At 44.9% G+C, this 18,890-nt stretch overlaps 1 protein-coding gene across 3 annotated transcripts in view; it reads right to left on the bottom strand.

Annotated features, from left to right (window-relative positions):
• The window catches only part of SFSWAP (splicing factor SWAP), an 83,090-nt gene that overhangs the window by 39,257 nt on the left and 24,943 nt on the right, over positions 1-18,890 (bottom strand). For 2 of the 3 annotated variants that reach the window (XM_037014145.2, XM_037014147.2), the window contains exons 8-12: positions 9,617-9,857; positions 8,064-8,195; positions 7,403-7,496; positions 6,368-6,539; positions 669-899 (exon numbers count right to left, since the gene is read on the bottom strand). In XM_037014145.2, coding sequence (XP_036870040.2) covers positions 669-899; positions 6,368-6,539; positions 7,403-7,496; positions 8,064-8,195; positions 9,617-9,857 — 870 coding nt within the window. The remainder of the gene's footprint in view (positions 1-668; positions 900-6,367; positions 6,540-7,402; positions 7,497-8,063; positions 8,196-9,616; positions 9,858-18,890) is intronic. The other variant, XM_037014146.2, reaches the window with a different exon arrangement.

Here is an 18,890-nt window from a genome sequence, read left to right as displayed (position 1 = left end):
TGGTTAAAAAATTACCTTTTATAAATGTTGCTTGATCTGTTTATATATATATACAGAAAAAGCAATTTACAAAAACTAGTTAGAGTAGATAAAAACTGCAAATGCAATCACTAATTAATTACTTTAGTGCAGAACAGAATTTATTTTGGAGGAGGGGTAGATGACTGCAAGACGCTTCCCACAAACGCTGTGGGGCATGTGTCAGAGGTAAGCGATGGCCACGCTGTGACCCATGAAGATGAGGTGTCTAGAAATACACTGGGCCTGCATCACCTTCAAGGGTCCGATGGTTCTGCTGGGAGACGGTCTCACGAAAGACATCTGCCAGTTTGGTACATTAATCTGAGCTGGGAACACAGGCAGAGCACTGCCCCGAGGCTGCCACCAAAGCATTAAGGCCCCTCCATTCAAGCTGATCTCAGATAACTTGTCTCTCTGAAAATGACTGCCAACAGCATCGCATCTGATGCTTATTAACAAAGACAGTGCTCAGTATGCTAATGGAGATCTCAAATGTGCAAAAACATGCAAACCATCACACAACTCCCAAATGGCTCTAATTTCCAAAGGCTGGAGCTTCTAGTTGGCGGACTCAGTATTTTTGACTTAGTCGGTTAATCTTGTATTTATGCACTTTTTCTTTCAAGAAGTTTAAAACATTGACAAACCTTGCTTTGCTTCTAGCTCCTCCTGGGTAAGTTGAGGCCGCTTCTCCTCAACAACTACACAGGGTGGGGCAACTGCCGGGTTAGTGTTTGTAGCACTACTAGAACTTTCTTGACCTTCTTTGCTTTCTTCATCATCATCACTGTCATCATCTAGCTTAACACGATTTTTTTCCAGGGGAAGTAGATCATTTTCTTTGGCCTTGATTGCAAAGCTTATTGGAGCAAATGAAGCTATTGAGAAAAGGTGAAAATGGTAATACATTTTTAGGTAACTTGAAGCACAGAGTAGAAATCCTCATTGGCCCCATGATCCACATAACATCACCTGGTGGGTGTCACGTCTCCAGTGGAGCCACATCCTATGCCAGAGGGTGCTTCTCAGGGCAGTGTACTAACAGCCAGGTATATCAAGGGGGCTATTTAAATGCACACTGCATGCAGTGGGGCCACGTGCAAGCCAATCCTGAAAGAGGCAGGTGCATGGAGCTGGTTCCACTTCAGCCACATCACTGCATCTGTAAACAGTCAATTGTTGGCGCCTCCCATCTTTATCTGGGCTCAGCATATAGCTGACTTCATGTGAGTTAGGTAGGCATATGATGTGACTCCACTATCAAAACCTATTTCTAAAAAATTCCAACTATATAAAGTAGCCTTTTCTTTACAAAGCAAGTTACAGAACCCCTTCCTTTACTCAGTAAACACCAATGGGGTACCTACTTTGTGCTGGGCATCATTACACCAGTAAGAAAATTTTAAACCTAGTATAACAAAAATTTAGGTGGTTTGCCTTTTCTCCTCTAGAATTGTTTGGAAATTTTAATTTATAAGAGAAATACAAAGGCCCAAAAGGAAACAATCTTCTTCCCCGTCCCCCATCCACTCAATGCCCACTCACCGAGTCCCTCCCTCCTTCAGACACTGTGAACAGCTCTGAACAACACTGACTGGTTATAATACGAAACTTTATTACATAAACCGTGAGTTATTATTTATGAAGGATGTTCACGTGAACCATGAGGAAGAGAAATATTAAGAGCAGTGTAGACCAGCTAACACTGAGAGGAGATGGGTTCTGGGTCAACAAGGGCAGGGTCTAGAATGGGTTGTGACTCTCAATGACTCCATCTGTGGGCGGGTTGCCAGCTGGCCCCTGAGTCTCCCCCACTTTACAGTTCCAAACCCAGCATGACTGGAAGAACAGACTACCCCAAGTTTTGGAAATATGACAACCTCTTGTCAGTGAGCATCACTGCAGAGCACACCTCAGATGGTAACTGTCGGCAAGCTACGCTACATAAGTCAAAATGAAAAAAGGAGCAAAATTTGTCTTTGTTTTGACTGTACAACATCCCGTGTTTGTGCTGTGCACTGGTGCATGCAGCCCCTAAAACAAAGATATCACACTGGGCATTGAACTGCGTTTTGTGAGGAGAATGAACATCAACCATTTTAGTATGGTTATGTCAAAATAGTCCTTATCTTTTGGAGATACATGCTATGACATCTTGGATAAAATGCTGTGATGTTGGGGATTTGCTTCAAAATACTCTGGGGGTGAATTGGAAGGTCAGTCCTGGGGGTAATGGTGAGAGCTGGGTGCTGAGCACTTCTGGGGTGGGCTGTGTGCATTATGCCACACTGTTTTTGTACTTGTTTGAAATTTTTTGTAAGGAAAAGAAGGGTTAACATTAATCCTTTATTGCCTATAGTAACATAGCCTCTTTAATAAACATAGAGTCAAGGTAACTTTGAGAGAAAATGTCACTTAAGTGTTAATAAAATTTACTCAAGTTAACTTGGGACTAACCATAATAGCACAAAATAATTTCAAAACAATTATTCCCAAACCATTTCTTCCTCTGGATTAGTAAAGTAAGTCAGCAACAAACATTACAAGCAAAGCTTCTGGAACACTTTCTGTCTTAGGCAAAACCCTAAGTACCCACAAGGAAAAGCTGGCATTTTACGCATGCCAGATGCAATGCCAAACAGCACTGCTACCCCACAGTCCTTCAGAGTGACCTGACGAAAGAACTAATGTGCAGTCTACAGGCATCACCTCCCTCTGCTCTGTGAGGAAGCCCTTTTAGGCTCCCCACCCACAGGCGAGAAAAATGAAGCTGAAAGGTCAAGTAATTTCCGAAGGTAGCTCAGCCAGCAAGCGGGGGTTACCAATCGACTCCTTTGTACATCTCTTCCACTACACATGTGCTGCTTCTATCCAGCACCTTACTTGCAAATCAAATGGCTGCACAGGAAGAGCACTTCCTATGGCCTTCAGGCTCCCTGCTGCACCGAGGATAAAAGCCAGCTGCTGCGGGCCCCTTCACTCACGCCTGGCTCTTTTCTTCTTCCAGTCTCAGCTCTGTGGTGCCTCCTGGCTTTCACATGCTGCATCCTGTGCTCATGATTTGGCCAATCTGCTGGCAGGGAGCCTGAAGATGGCAGGCCTGCTGACGTGGCTGACGTGAGCACCAAGGCAGCTCAGTTAGCCAGGCAGCAGTTCTCCATCGTCCACATCAGATATGCTTCCATTTTTAAGGTTACACATTCTATTACTAACTTCAAACCTTATAAGTATATATTCTCTATGGAAATCTTAAAAACATAAGTGAACAAAATGAAAGATCAAGTACAATTCAGGTATGGGAAAAAGCACCTGAATACAACCGGCAGACAGTTCCTAGGCATGTAGGTAAGCACACGCACACCAGCACGGAAATGGGTTGTACCGGACAGTTGCCCCACCTGCTGTTCTCACTAATAATATCTTTCTATATAAACAGTGTACATATGCTTTCCATGTCAACATAGGTCACTTTAAAAAACAGCAATAGTGTTTTAGTACAGAGATGACTATTTATTTCAGTCTCCCGCAACTGTTCCCAGTTTTTTATTTTTAAAAGTTAACAAGGCCCACGATGAATACCTGGTGGGTCACCCTGGTGAGCAGCAGTTTCAGGAGTAAGAGGATGTCTACAGTTGGAATGTGGTCCATGTCGTTGGGCTGTCTCTTCTAGAGGCTGCACCAATTCACACTCCAGATGTGATAGTCCCTGCTACCCCAGGCCTCTCCTTCCCTGAATATTATTTTTTAACTACCAATTTGAGAGGCAAAAAACAGTATCTTGCTAATGAGGACACACTTGAATATTATTTACTGACCATCTAATTTGCTTCTTTTGTGAACTATCTTTTCATGTTCTTTGTCCATTTTTCTACTACAGTGATTGCCTTTTCTTGATTTATAAGAGCTCTTTCTATAGTAAGGATATTAGCCCTTTATCATATGTGAGCAATCACCATATTTTGACTTTAAACATATTCGTCTTTAAACTTAATTTAGGTCCTCCCCCTATTAATCTTTCCTTAGGATTTATGACTTCTATTTTTAGAAAGCCCTTTCCAAGTCCAGGAATATAAAAAAGTTACCTTTATTTTCTTCTACTTTTATGGTTTTATTTTTTTAATGTTTAAATACTTATTCTATCTGGAATTGTAATTATTATGATATGTGATACAGAAGTCTTAGTTCCAAAGTGGAGAGAGCCTGTTTTTCTACCATCAATTATTATTATACTAAAAAAGTTTTATCAAAAACATAGCAGATGTTGATGGCTTTTCAGCATCTACTGATATAGAAACATGAAAAACCTTCTGACTGTTAATATGATAAACTGTAATAAAGATGTCTGGTGGGATGCTGTGCTGGGAATCCTCAAGGAAACTCCACCTGCTCCTGCCTGCTAACCCAGCCACTCCTGGCTGTCTTCAATGTGAGGGGGGAACGTCTACTCAGTAGTTGTGGTCTACAGGTTGCTAAACTTCATGGGTGTGGGAATGAGTGAGAGCCATGATTTCCCATCTTTGTGCTTGGGGTGGCTTTACTGCCTCGAACTTTTCTCTTTTTAGAGATATTTCACTGCCAATGTTTTCTAAATTCTCTCAGGCCTATAAATCTGTCATTTTCCTACCTCTTCTTTAGGTAATTTTAGCAACTTGTATTTTCTTAGTGCTTTATTTTCAAAGTCATTCAAATTTAGTTATATATCATTCATGTGTTTTAAAAAATCTGTGATTTTTTTCCATTCATTATGCTGTGTATTTGCATTTGCTTTTTTCTATATTATAAACTTGCACAATGGTGATACGTTTTCCCAGGTTTTAAAAAATTATTTTCTCACTCATGTCTGCTTTGTTACTGATTCCCCCTTTTTTGCCTTTGCTTAGGTGCATTTTTTCCCTAGCCTCTTGAGCTGAATGTATGCTTTTTTCAATCGGTTGTTATTCAATCCAGTGGGGCTGAGCTGCAGGCAGCAGCCTGGCTAAGGGGCAGGCCCACTGCCCTTGGACGCTCCTGGCCTTCCGCCCCCCGATTGGCAGTAGGCTGCCATGGGTCACTGTTCCTGAGTCCAAAAGTGTCCTCTCTTCCCGAGCAACTAAATTTGAGGTGGGCTGGCTTATCCTTCTGAATCATGGACAGGACTCTCCTGTTTCTGGAGCAATAATCACTTTTATTCTCTATTTATTACATCCCTTTGGTTATTTCAATGAGAGTTCGAAGGTGGCCAAGAGGGTGAGAGATAAAACATGTGTGTTTGGCTAACCTCCTGGAATGAGAGGCTCAAAGATACTTCTATGCTTTTCTAAATCACTAAATTTACCTAGTCATTCACTCATCTGGGTCAATCTAGTTACTGTTGACCACCACCCTATCAAAAAAGGCATCTCTCAGCAAAGCAAAGGCCTTGCTTGCCTCCTGAGCCCACCTCTTTCCATCATGTGTCTGATCTGCCCTTCCTCTTGATTCGGGCTGGCTCCTTCACTTCCATTACAGTGCTTCTGGCCATCAGTTCCACCAAAAACCTCCAAAGTGGCTTCTCTGCCCCAGTATCTCCATAAAGTCACCCAACTGGATGAAGTCATTCCTGTGATCTAAAGCCCAGATGGCATGCCACCATTGTCTGGAGCCCCAGGACCTCTGTGGGCCCCACAAGCTGGCCAGAGCTGCCCTCCCAGGCAGGGCATCCCCTCCAGCCACGTCCCACCTCTGACTGCATGGCCTCTGCAGGGACAGCCCTCCTCTGGCCAAGGAAACTTGAATGCCTGTCCTCTCAGGGCCTTTCCTGCCCTACCCAGCAGAACACAGTTTCTTCACACCCTCTACCTACGGTTCTTCTTAATATGCCTGCCTCAGCCTTTTTTCTTTGTTTTTTATTATGTTGGCTCTTTCTGTGTATGTCTGTCCTCGTGGATAAAAACTCCTTCCGAGAAGGTAAAAGGTTAACAAAATGGAGGGAGTGGAGCTCTGCCTGATGGAGAGCCTCCAGGTACTTGCTTTAACAAAGAAAGAAAACTAAGTTGACTGAGGAAACTGTATCAGATATAGTTTCAGAAGTCCAGGGCAGTAGGTAAGAAACATTTGAAACATTCTAAACATTGCTAGAGCAGACTGTTAAACAAATGTACACCTATATGTAGATACATATTCCCATACATAGGGGAGCTTATATCCAAATGACCCCAAAAGCACTACTAAGTAGGCAAATTTTATCACAGCAACCCAGAAAAAGTGGCCAACTCCCTCCTCTCCTACAGTAGAGTCCCTAACCCCAAGTAACCAGAAATCTTTCTTGCTCATTTAAAGCAGCATCTGGAAGGTCATGACCAGGTTTCCAGGCAGTGGTGGAGTGTACCTTTCACGAGCTTCCCGTCCAGGACAACTTTGCTGGATGGCACCTCCTTCTTCCCCACTGAGCTGCCTCTTCCTCCCACGTCAGCTGGGTCTTCAGACATATCATCCTCCCCTACATCACTGGGCTTTTCAGGAACAGACTCTGTAGGAGCCTCTTCTGGTGCTGACGCAGCCTATGGAGATTGAACATGGCTATAAACTGTCCCATATGAAATCACATAGGATTTGTCAAAAAGCATATATATGTGTATATATATTTCATTAGGCAACAGCATCTCCATATTACTGCTGAAGTAACACTAAGGAACATACTTTTGATCGAGAGTACTATTAGTATACCAAATTATGCCAGTGCCTACAGCTGAGTCAATTTTCTTCATTCTGAGCAGAGGTAAATTCTGAAGATGTGAACTCACAAGCAAGGCCTACATCATCTCTCTAACAAAATGCAGAGAAAAAATGTCAGGGTGTCCACAAAGCTGAAGAGAGCAGAGGCAGAAGGAAGCATTACAAGGACAGGAAGAAATGATTCCAGTGGGTAAGAACCACATGTGGGGCCGTTTGCTGGGAGGGTGGGCATGAGGCAGCTGGGGCAGGCAGTGCTCTGGGATAATGGATGCCCACCACTGATAGCTCCCATGCAGCACGAGCATCCACAGTGAGCACACGTGTTTACACACCTAAGTCTATGTTAACACAGCACAAGCACAGTCTGCAATTCCAACCATCAGCAGTAGTTAAGAATAACAGCCAACCACAACATCAAATGCTTGAAGAAATGCAATTGTGTTGTTTACAACATTCTGGGCAAGGATCATCAATGAACTATGGATATGGGTCAAAAGTTTTCAACAGATCTAAACCAGTTTCAACTCTGAGGTAGGAAAAGTTAAAGACAGCATCTACTAGGTATACATTACACAGAAAAACAAGTGTATGACAAGCCATCCTGAAAATAAACAGATTATTTCCATATCTGTTAAATCAGTTACCAAAAAACCACCTCCCAGCCTCCCCTGCCTTTACAGATACGCACCTGTGTGCTCTCACCCCCTTCCTTCTGGAGGAAGAACTGCTTCTTAAACTCATAGTACGCATTATACTGGTGCCAAGGCTGGAGGAACTCAAACCTATGAACAGAAAAGGCAGAAAGTCATTCAACTAGACTCGCATGCTGCCAGGTAAAGCTGAGCTCTTGCCGACCATGCAATGTGTGAGCAGGACACTCTTCTAAACACTTCACAGGGATTGACTCAAACTCGACAGCTTTACCAGCAGCTGTGCTATGCTACCCTCTACAGACAAGAGAGGCTGAAGCTGGGAGTCTGTGGCTGGTCCACAAACAGATTACACTGTAACTGCAACCTCATGCCTGATGTCTTACTGCCAAAGGCATGGAACATTATTTGATTAAAATACAAACCCAAAATGTATGTCTAAGTTTCCTTAGCCAATTCTTGAAAAGCATGAATTCCAGCCTTTTATTTTATGTGGCTTCAACATTCTTATTTAAAAAACAAAACAAATATTTAAAAAAACTCTATGTAATTTAACAAGATAATTATAAGATATATTTATTGAAACATGTAAGAATTAAACACATTTAAAAAAGGAATTACGTGGCTAGCTTAAAAAGAAAGAAGTTGATCGAAGCCCCAAGAACCACCTATCTAGCAAGACAGCATCCTTCACCTCACCTTTGATCATTCTTGGCACGAACGCTGGTCTCAAATTTAAGGCCGTTCCTAGCCACGTATTCTGCCAGCTTGTCAATCACGGGCTGAATGTCTGGGGGTGGGGGGATGATGGCAGCCACGGGAGCAAGTGCACTGCAGAGAAGAGTTCCGTCACTCACACGTGAGAGGACCCGGGCCCCCAGGGGGTGGGTCAGCTTGGTACATCACTGCACGGGGACCATCATCATCTCAGTTCACACCAAAGCACCCACCACAAAGAGCATATGGGGGGCCCTTTACCTGAGGGCAACGTTCCCAGAACATAGTGACAGTTGATCCACTTAAAACAGGGATCAAAGTATCAGAGCCGATGGTGAAAATGGGGGTTTTGTTGAAAATGAGGCTTAAAGCCATGAAAATAGGCTGGCTTTTTCTCCCACCATTTCTAACTACAAGCTGATTCTTAGGAGCAACCTAGAGTAAGTATTGACTTTTACATTTTTAAAAAAGAATACTGGCTAGCATGATTCACCACCCTTCATTTCACATTTAACTTTCTTAGCATGATCAGAAAGTGGGTGTGGATAAAACGCTGTGGCCAGGATTCTCACCCAGCCCTGGTTGGCTAGCTCACTACACAAGTGTGGGCAAAACGTTGTTATTGACTCTATATAAAGAGCCCTGCCCAGTGCTCTGGGCTACATGGTAGCACAGCTGCAAGGCTGCAGGAGAGCAGAGCAGAGGCTGGAGTGGTGGCAGCGCTGAGGACACAGGCCCAGAGGATGGCTGTGCGGGCCAAGAAGCCCAGAGGACAAGACCGGCTTGCTGCATGCAGATTTGCTCTGAGTGAACAGGATTTTAGTGATTGACCTGCCACCTGTGGAAATAAAGTTGGGTATAACCCTTTCACCCCAAGAACGTTCTACTGTCATTTCTTTGGTCACACTGAATCCATAGTGAACTTGCCTGGGGCTGAAACCCATCGGCAAGACATGGGTCATTTTTCAGAAATACCCAAGTGTTTTGTCAGATTCCCAAAAAGTCTATTTGTAACCTGAGATGTCACAGTACCCCTCAGTGTGCCTCTGGTGTGCCCACCGGCCCTGACACTGGGTCCTGCTCACCCTGACTGCCCATCACATGCCACCCAGACAGGTGCTACAGTCCATTCTCTGCTTGCTGTCTCTTTTATTCAATGGGTGGCTGCTCTGATGGACAGACCCTCATTTGCCAACGGCTTGTGAGTCACTTCGATCAATTTTATGATATCCTACTTTTCTTGCAAACTGTGGCTTCACTTCACATGATCTGCCTAGAACTGCCCAACTGAGATGCCCTCCATCAGAAAGAGATGCAGGGGCCCAGGGGGTGGTGTAGGATGCTCACCAGGAACTACTTTTCTCAGTGGATATACCTCAATGCTAAAAGTGTCCATGTCACAACAATTTCTGTTGCCCTATAAATTCTAACTTGGAGGTTTAGTAATAAATACTCAGACAATGGAGACCTTCAATGTAACTCAGAGGATGAAGGTCCCCACCCCAGAACAGGGAATTGCAGGACTGAGAGTATACCTTGTGGTAATGGTGGTGGAGGTTACTCCGCTACTTGACTCTGCTGTGCTTGGGGGTGGTGGTGGTGTGGTCCCGGGAGGTGGTGGGGCACTGGCTGTCACTCCAGTGGAGCTGGACACGGCCACTCCAGCAGGCAGGGTGCTATAGTAAGTGGCAACATCAACCCCTGGTGGGGGAGGAGCCAGGCAGTAGGTGCCGTCGGGTAGCATGTAGTAGCTGTAATACATGGCTGCCACTGTCGCTGTGGAGACACGTTTTGGGGAGTGAGAGTGGCAAATGACAGGTTCTCCTGGTGAAAGCCTGAGATGCAATGAGAAGGGACACCTTCCAAGTGCAATGTTGCTTCTGCCCAATTTCAACTGCACTGTTTTCTAGTTTCTCTGATACAAGAAAGGCTGCCTGTGTGATTATCAGTTTGGAAAAACCAGGTAATGTTCAGACACACACCTAGGGACAATGGACAGTGAACATGGACCTTCTAGACAAGCTGATGGTTCCCCTAACCTCAGAACATGCAGATTAGGAGAAAGATAGCTCACCCTTTCCCACGGAGCCCCCAAGATGCCAGTGTTGAGGAAAGCATGTACATGAGTCTCACTGGTTTCCCATCTGATATCACCTCCCTATCCTCTAGGTCTCTTACTTTGATTATCTTGGAAATCATCTGTGGGGAAAACAGAAGTTCCTATGGCCAGGATCCTCACCTGAACCTAAACTACCTGATGATGTAACTGACCCACTGCTAGACTACTGCTTCCACACCCGTAGGCAATAAGCTATTACTGACTGAGTCACTATAAAGATCTCTGCCCAGTGCTCTGGGTGGAGGCAGAGATGAAGGAGGTTTATAGCATAATTCTAGTGCTCAACCTATCACCGGGAGAACAAGCTGGGTAATAAACCCTCTTACCCCAAGAATGTTCCATTGTCGTTCTTTGGTCTCACTGAAACCATAGTGAACTTGCCCAGGGCTGAAACCCATTGGCAGGACATCACCCCCTCTGTAAAACTGAGCTGCACTTTGTAACTACTGCATGCTTCCACCCCCAAGACATGGATGCACTGTAATTTATTTAAGAAGGACTGATGGACACTGAGGTTGTTTAGGGGCTTTGCTGCTATAAACAGTGACGTACAGAAGCTTCCGATATATTTTTGGGCACATGTGCAAATACCTGTAGATTGGCAGCTCACTGTTTCAGGAATTAGGAGTCTTGTAAGTCTACTCATCTTTCTTTGCGGGGGGAGTATTCAAAACCAGGCACATCACAGAAGATTCAATGATCTAGTTAATAATTTTAATTTCTAATCCTGTTGCAGATAAACTAGTTCTGACTACACAGAGATTTAATTTCCTTTTCATCAAATGATGGTGAGATTTTTCTAATTAGAGAATTTTGATTTTCAAACAGTTCCCTTTAAAACAAAAACATTTACAAACAGTAAAAAATGTACATTGACCATGGTCTCCAGTAATGTACACTCACAGGGGAAAATATCAGCATTTAGCAATTCAAAATTTCTCAGTAATGGCCACATCACAGCTTTTCCCTCTTAGGTTAAAATGACTGCATAATTCATGTGCTGCAGGCATATTCACAGCTGTTAGCTTGCTTTTTATTAATTATACATGTGTGTCTCCCAAGTTGTTGCCCTCCAGCTCCAGCAACACTGTTATACACTAACAACAATATTCCGAAATTTCGAAATAAGACATGTAGGCCCAATGTTCTCACCACACGATCTTCAGCACAGAAACATTCAAATCACATCTCTGAAGGAAGGCAGGGCCCAGACAAGGCCATCAAATGCAAGTGTGGGAGGGGGCGTGAACCGCAGGAAAGGCTGGTGGATTTGCCACCCAGCCCTCAGCACACACTCGTTGGCTAGACAAACAGATGGGGTGGTTCCAGCGTTAGCTCCTCCCAACCAAATCAGGCTTTCATACGTAGGCAATGCTTCTGGGATACAGCATTATCCTTGGAAGAATGGAATTACTATTCCTACCCACCCCACTCAGATGACCCAGCTCCTTCCTCTCACTGCCTGGGTAGCGCTATTGCTGCAGAGGAAATGAGGAAATGCCCTGGTCTCCAGTGTAACCCCAACCTCCCACACCCCAGTGCAACCCCGTGTCCCCAGAGAGGGGATGGCAAGCCTGCTACTACCTAGTCCAAAGTGTCACACTTTAATAGGACAGACACAACATGCCCCGTCCTGGACAGGCAGCCTCTTGCCTAAAAACAAGTAGTAGTACACTTAAAATCAAAGCCGTAACAAATGGGCCAGAGAATTCATAAAACCCAGCCTGCAATTATGTTTTAATTGACAGTATATGTTATGCAGTTGCAACTTAATGTGTTTTTTATGTAACAGAAGTGAATGAATTATTTTCCAAATTAATGCCACTCCTCTGAAAGTACTAGTGTGCAGATTATTCATCAGCCTATATGACTTTCCTGCGCTGCCCATCACGTTAAATTAAAATGAAGCATTAAAAACAGCAGTGCCAGCCAGAAGGCAGGTTTAACTCAGGAATACACCCACTACAAACTTCTGAAAATGTTGGCTAAAATACCATTTAAAATCTAAAAGCAAAGCTGAGCTCACAAGAGGAAAGGCTCTATTTCCTGGTGTGAAAAATGAAACCAACCCCCAAGCCCAAAAGCATCTCCTAAACCTTCAACCTACCTTACCTGGGGCATGGGGACTCCTCTGCTAAAAAGTAGGTGCGGGTGGTGAGCCTGGGGTCACCCAGGACCCACTGTGGGGAGGCCCACAGGAAAGAAATGCCACACACGACCTAAAGTAAACATGTGCAGGACCTCTCCACTTCTCACCCACACACCCTGGGAGCCTCACCAACAGAAGTGTAATTACGTTGTGCAGAGGTGAACAGGACCTCAGGGGCATCCAGCTGCAGCGACGACCAGCTGAACCAGAACCACATGAGCTCTTCTTTGCTGGATCTTTGCATGGGCTGCCAGGGGTGAACAGATCTAGGGAGAAGGTTGTCTCTGGCCTTCTCCCCACAGACACTGGCCTGGCGGGATGTGGCAGTGACAGGGCAAACTGCAGTTGAGACCCACACCTTGCCGGTCACAGCACTGTGGCCCTGGGCCTCTGGGTCCCACAGTGACCAGCACCACACTCTCTTTCTCTGTGCAGTGTCTCTACCTGCCCTGAAGCCCCTCTTAAGTTTTACCTCCACCCTAGGGAGCCCCCTGCCAGAGATGCTCACACAGCCTTGGGCAGTTCCCTGAACTGCCAGGGCTGCTGGCACAGCTGCTGACCTCAGGGCTCACGTCTTAACAATGTGAGGTGCTTGCACAGCTCCCTGCTCCAGGCAGGCTCTCCACGAGCATTTAATGAGCGAAGCCAGCTGACAGCCAGCTGCACCCCCCCCCTACAGCATCCTGGTGCTCAGACGTTCCACAAGGAATAAGGAGCCTGGCACACTGACATCACCCTATTACAGAGGCTCTTTGAAGACTCACCCTCGAAGCCCAGCAGGGTCAGACAGCTCTAGAAATGGCCACCAGAGTATGTGTGTTACTTCGTACACAGTCCTCCAACTCAGACCTTCTCATGAACACTAAGCTCTGAGAATCCCTGGGCTGCACCATGGAAAGAACTGGCAGAGGTCTGGGTGCTCCAAGATGACGTTCCCTGAAGCTTGCCTCACATCCCAGACATGAACGGGGGCGTGCAGAATCCCAAAGGCCGCCTGCTCTTTACCACCGGGCTGCAGACACAATACACCTCACCAAGTGTGCTGCTGTTCTCAGGATTTTTGGTTGAATTTTCCAGGAGGGGATCTGGTTTTACACTAAGTTAAATGCTTATGTGATTTAACTAATCAACACTGTGAGTACCACCAATACCTATGCCAAATAAATCCAAGAGAGAAATTTCAATGGCCCTTAGACAAGTACAGTTGAAAGGAAAATCAAGCTGCCCGAAAACACTGGGCATTCTTAAGCCTCCCTCCCACAACTCTGCATGTGCTAAGACATATACAGAGCTACACAGCACAAGGCCAGATAAGCCTGCCTAATTATCTTCCAAAGCCCTTCTACCCAAATGACTTCTTGCAAAAACCACAGCCAATTTACTGATATTTCTATGTGATCTTAATCTCACAAATTTCACTCCTGGAAGAGAGTCCTGGCACGGAAGGGGTCTTGGAGATTAGAAGACTGGTGAGCAATCCTTTCTGCATTAAGAGCCAACACAGAAAGATAAACGTGTGTCTAAGAACAAGAATAGCTTTATTGAGCTCTGTGGAAAAGTAGGCACATTCTTAATAAACCAGCTGTATTATTAACACTAGAATGTTCAGAAGACACTCTGTGTTTCTGCACAAGCGTCACTAACTGAGCATCACCAGCTGAGTGTATTTGAAGCAGCAACAAGCAGATGGCCTCCACCTGTCCATGCCAGGTCAGTGCCATGCCCACTCCTTCACTGGGCCGCGCCAGACAGTCTCCACGGACATGCCTCTCTGGGGTTCTCCCAGGCAGTTCAGTGGTTTTCAGGACTATTTGTGCCTCATAATTACAGCATTTCTCTCAGCCCACAGCTGAATGTTTATGTTAACTGCCTACTCAACACCCTTATCAGACACCTCACAAGTGCTTCAGACACCTGAGCCCTGAGCTGAATCCTTGGGCTCTCCCCATGCTCCCACCCCTGCAGCCCTGCCACTGGAAGTGGCAGTGCCTCCTTCCAGAGACAGCTTGGACCTTGTCTTCTTGTAGAACCCACATCTCACCCTACTCCACTGGCCCTTCTCCCAACTCCTGCTCTGAAGGCCGGGTACCCTGCCCACATGAGACAGAGCCCTTGCCCTGCCTTCCCAGACACATCCCTCCTCTGCCTGAAACTCTCCTGCCTCACTGCCAGAGTTCAAGCAACTGCCTGAGGTGCAGCACAGGGCCTGCCCTGCCTCATGTCCCACTGCTCCCCAACCCCTTCTCCACTCACTCAGGGCCTGTGGATAACCACCAGGCTCACCTGGCTTCCTCAGGCCTGTGGTCTTGGGCGGCACTGGCTCAGAGGCCCTCCCTGACTAGATCCACCAGAACTGCTGACCTAGCCGGGACTCCTGTTTCTCTGCGATGTCCCATGATGGAAGAACTTTGTGCCCTGCTATTTCTGGCATAGCATGACCATGATGCCCATTTGTTCAAAGAATGTCATGTGTGAAAGAGAGGTGTGAGGCTTCTCAGCAGAAGCAAAGGCTACTAAGAGACAGCGGCCCAGAACCTTCCTAAACCTGAGGAAATACTCTTCACCCTGCAATGCTAAGTCCGTCCAAACCATCTACTGCATGTGAGGGCAGAATTAGGCATTTTTGGACATTTAAGGATTGGGAAAACTGTCTTCCTGTGTACTCTGTCTTGGTAAGCTACTGGACAATGTGCTCCAGGAAAACACAGGAATAAACAAATACACAGAACAAAGGAGGGAGGTCAGAGGAGAACACTGGGCTGCAGGCTGAGAACAGAGCCACTTCAGAGTGGAGCAGGAAGGGAGAGCTCAAGAAATACAGCTCTAAGTGCCTTCAAAATGTAGACCATGACTGCAACCACTGACATACCAGAAACGCTCACTCTGCATATGCATCCAGCAGCAAACACAAGGCATCCAGAATCTAGGTCTGCTCAGAGATGGTACCATTAGAAAGAGCCCACATCTTTAAATGGCTTTGCAAATGCTAAGCTAGGAGTAAAAGCAGCTTTGCTGGCTGACTGCCCATAGCATCTGACAACTGGGACTCTTCTAATACAAGTCCTAAGGGATAGGTCCAGAACTTCACAGAGGAATCGGGACAGAAGACAAGATAGAGTTAGTTTAAGTATATTAAAGTCACAGAGTAACTAAAACAGAAACTAAATATATGATAAACCCAGTAAAATTTGGGGTGAGGGGAAGTTTTGTGGCAGCACAAAGGAGCTGCATTATCATCAGTCATAAAATCTAAAGTTACTAAATCCAGAAATAGTGGCATAAGTGTGTTAATTAGAGATATGGCACTAACCATCAAAATTCAAAGGCAAACTATTAAAAGTAAAAGCAATGAAACAAGGTAAGTGAGAGGAAAGTGGACAAATACTTTCCACAAAAAGCATTTATGTGAGTTAAAAAATATATATGTTATTTTGAGTAAAGCAGTTTTTAAAAGCATCCTAATCATAACAAAAAGATGACACCTAAGTGCCTTATCCTGTTTACACAGGGAGCTGGGGCAGAGCTGAGAGACCACATCTCTCAGGCTCCTCGCCAGTGTATTTGTTTGGCTTGTCCATTCGTCTGTCTACCCAGCCAGGATTAACTATGTTCTTGTGGCAGGGTCATCTAGGAGCTAGGGGCCCAGCAGTATATACAGCAGATGAATTCTGCCATCTGGACCTTTAGCACAGCAAGAGTGAGATGGAAGCAAACCGGAGAGCAGATGAAATGATGTCATGGATGTGCACAGCAGTACAGGGGAGGGAAAGGACCCTCAGGCTGCATGGCTGGTGGGGGCTGGCAAGGGCTGGCTCGAAAGGAAGAGCTCTGTGGGAGATCATCTGAGGCCTGCAAGCAGCCGGGGCAAAGGCCCCTGGTCAGACCCCACTTGGTACGCTTGGGAGCAGGAGGGATGGTGTGGCAGGGCAGAGTGAGTTGGTGTGAAAGTTTGTTTCTGGAGCTCAAATAGGATGGGAAACCATTAGATTTTGAGAGGAGAGGTGAGGAGATGGGTTTGTGTGTTAGGATCACCTGGGCTGCCAGAGGACAGCACCAAGGCCGAGAGGGCCAGACAGGTGGCGGCTGGACCAGAGAGAACGTGATGAGGAGTGGCAGATTCAGGAAAGGTTCTGAACGTGGTCCCCAAGGACATGCACAAGGGGATGTATGCGCAAGAGGAAGAACAACTGGTGTGAATGCTAGTGCTGTTCCCTGAATGGCGATGCTCTGGGCAAGTCTCGAGTCCTGCTTTGGACGCACTACACTCAAGATCTCCGTTATACAGCCCAGGGGCAAGAGCAAGAACACAGGGTCAGGCACAGGGACAAAGATCTGTGTCAACACAGGGAGGTACACAAACTACTACATACTGTAAAAGCTGGACTTTTTAACAGTCTTCACTATAACTTTAAAGTTTGTAGGGATATCATAAAAAAGGAGTTAAATAAAATGAGAATATTTATATTCAGATTTCTCACTAATTAATGCTGGGATAGAGCAGGGGCTGGCAAACTTTTCCTACCAAGATCCAGACAGTCAATATGTTAGTCTTTTGTGGCTGAGAGGCAAACCAAAGGTATTCTATAGGTACTCATATAATGAGAAAAAAATTCCCACAGTTTTAACTAATGAAATTCAAGATATAATTATTATTATTACTTTTTTGGGGGGTGGGGGTATAATATGGGCCTAAGAGAATTCTCTTTATTAGAGGTGGCATTTCACTTACTAGGGGTTCACAGTCAGTGTTCCCCATCATCGTGCTGACTGTAACACAAGCTTAGCTCATAGTCACACAAACACAAGCAGTGGGCTGTATTCAGCCTGCAGGCTGTGGCAACCCCTGTGGGGATCCCACACTTACTAAAACACCTTCACCCTCTCCACAAACTGGAATTTTCTAAAAAGCTGTTTGGAAATGCTCTTATAACTTGGGTGGCTGATAATTTCAAAAATATTTCCGGAAGTATGGAAAAGTTATAGGAGTAAAAATCTGTTCTTAATCCCACCATTATTTGGGTTTTCCTGTATTCCCTTCCAGTCTTTGTCCACATTTACTCAGATTTCTCGGACACACAGGGCTTATCGAGAGGGTGGCATGCATGTTCTCTAACATTAACATGGGATCTGGTCTCCAAGTTAGATTAACAGTCAACCAATAAACGTCTTGTATGTAATGCTATGCACAGAACATGCAACATTGTAGTGAATTTCCCAAACCATGAGTTCCATTCATTCATCTCTATCAAGATTCCAACCAGACTCTTGAGGGAAGCCATTAAGTAGCAGAACTGCCTGCAGACAGCCGCACTCAGGAGCCACCCTCTCAGAAGCACCATAGCACGAAGGGCAGCCAGGAGCTACCACCTCCCACAGTTACTTGGCTGACAGACCAATATCACAATAAATACTTTTCATGGTGATCTCACAATCTAATGTAAAATTCTACAACACTACTTCTTTTTATGAAAATAAACCTTACTAAAGGTTTCACTCATATCTGAAGATTCAGATTCCTGAACTCGGTACTACTTTAAGGTCCTTCAGACAACAGCAGTCTCCTTGATCTGAAAATTTTTTTCTGCCTACAAGTAAAGTTAGGCTTTCCTCACACTAAAGACCTCGACCTTTTAGGAGGGTGGGGTTACAAGTTTAAATGCTGAGCATCAACAACACAACTTACTAGTAGTTGCTATTATTACTGAGTTCTGCACTTTCCAGGTAATAAGGAAGGTGCTTAAGAACCCATGGGAGACAAAAACCCTTCTGGGTCCTATGGAAGTGGAGTAAGAGAAAAACAAAGCTGAAAGCCTTTTCTTAAGTTTCTTTTTCCACTCAATTGTCTCCTCATCTGTTCTCAAGACTTTTGGCCTCACCTTCTGGACTCAGAAAATTTTCAAGAACTCCTGGGAGATCCCCTCTGGTCACTGTTTAGGTAGGGTACATATCTACCAGCTCTAAGGTACAATCTTGCACTGCAAGGAAAAAAGTGCAAATAAACGCAAAACTCCTTAAAATGCCAAGTTCACAGTTTTAAAGGAAAATGTTATCATTGGCCTTCCATCCCCCAAATGCCTGGACCATTTATCATTCAGACCATCACACTGTGTGAATATTTTCAAGCAGAGATAAACCCTGACTATCCATGCCATGGCAAAGACAGGGACCATGGCTATCTATGGGTCTCACGTGCCAAGGCCCAGCTCATCAGAGCCATCCTGTTTTACTTACTTCGTCATGACTTCCAGGCAACTGAATGTTTAAAAAAAATCCTCAAATAACAGGAGATTTATTTTGCTGTCACCAACTGGACAGGAAAATCTGAAAGACTTCTGTAGCAATGCAAAAATACCACAACTGTAAAGCTGGAAGACCCCCACCAATCATATTTAAGAATTTTAGCCCAAAGTCTAAAAGTGTTACCTCATTTTTTGGCAAATAAAACTTTATTCTAGAAAAGCCTGTTCCTAACCATTACTTAAAGTCTTTGTCAGTGATCTCACGTAAAAATTGTTAAAATTTTTAATACTGTCTTGAGGCT

This window comes from Manis javanica, chromosome 15, assembly GCF_040802235.1.
Source record: "Manis javanica isolate MJ-LG chromosome 15, MJ_LKY, whole genome shotgun sequence".
NCBI classification, from domain to species: domain Eukaryota; kingdom Metazoa; phylum Chordata; class Mammalia; order Pholidota; family Manidae; genus Manis; species Manis javanica.
Note: the sequence above shows the minus strand (reverse complement) of the source record. Positions and strands in the feature narration are given on the sequence as shown.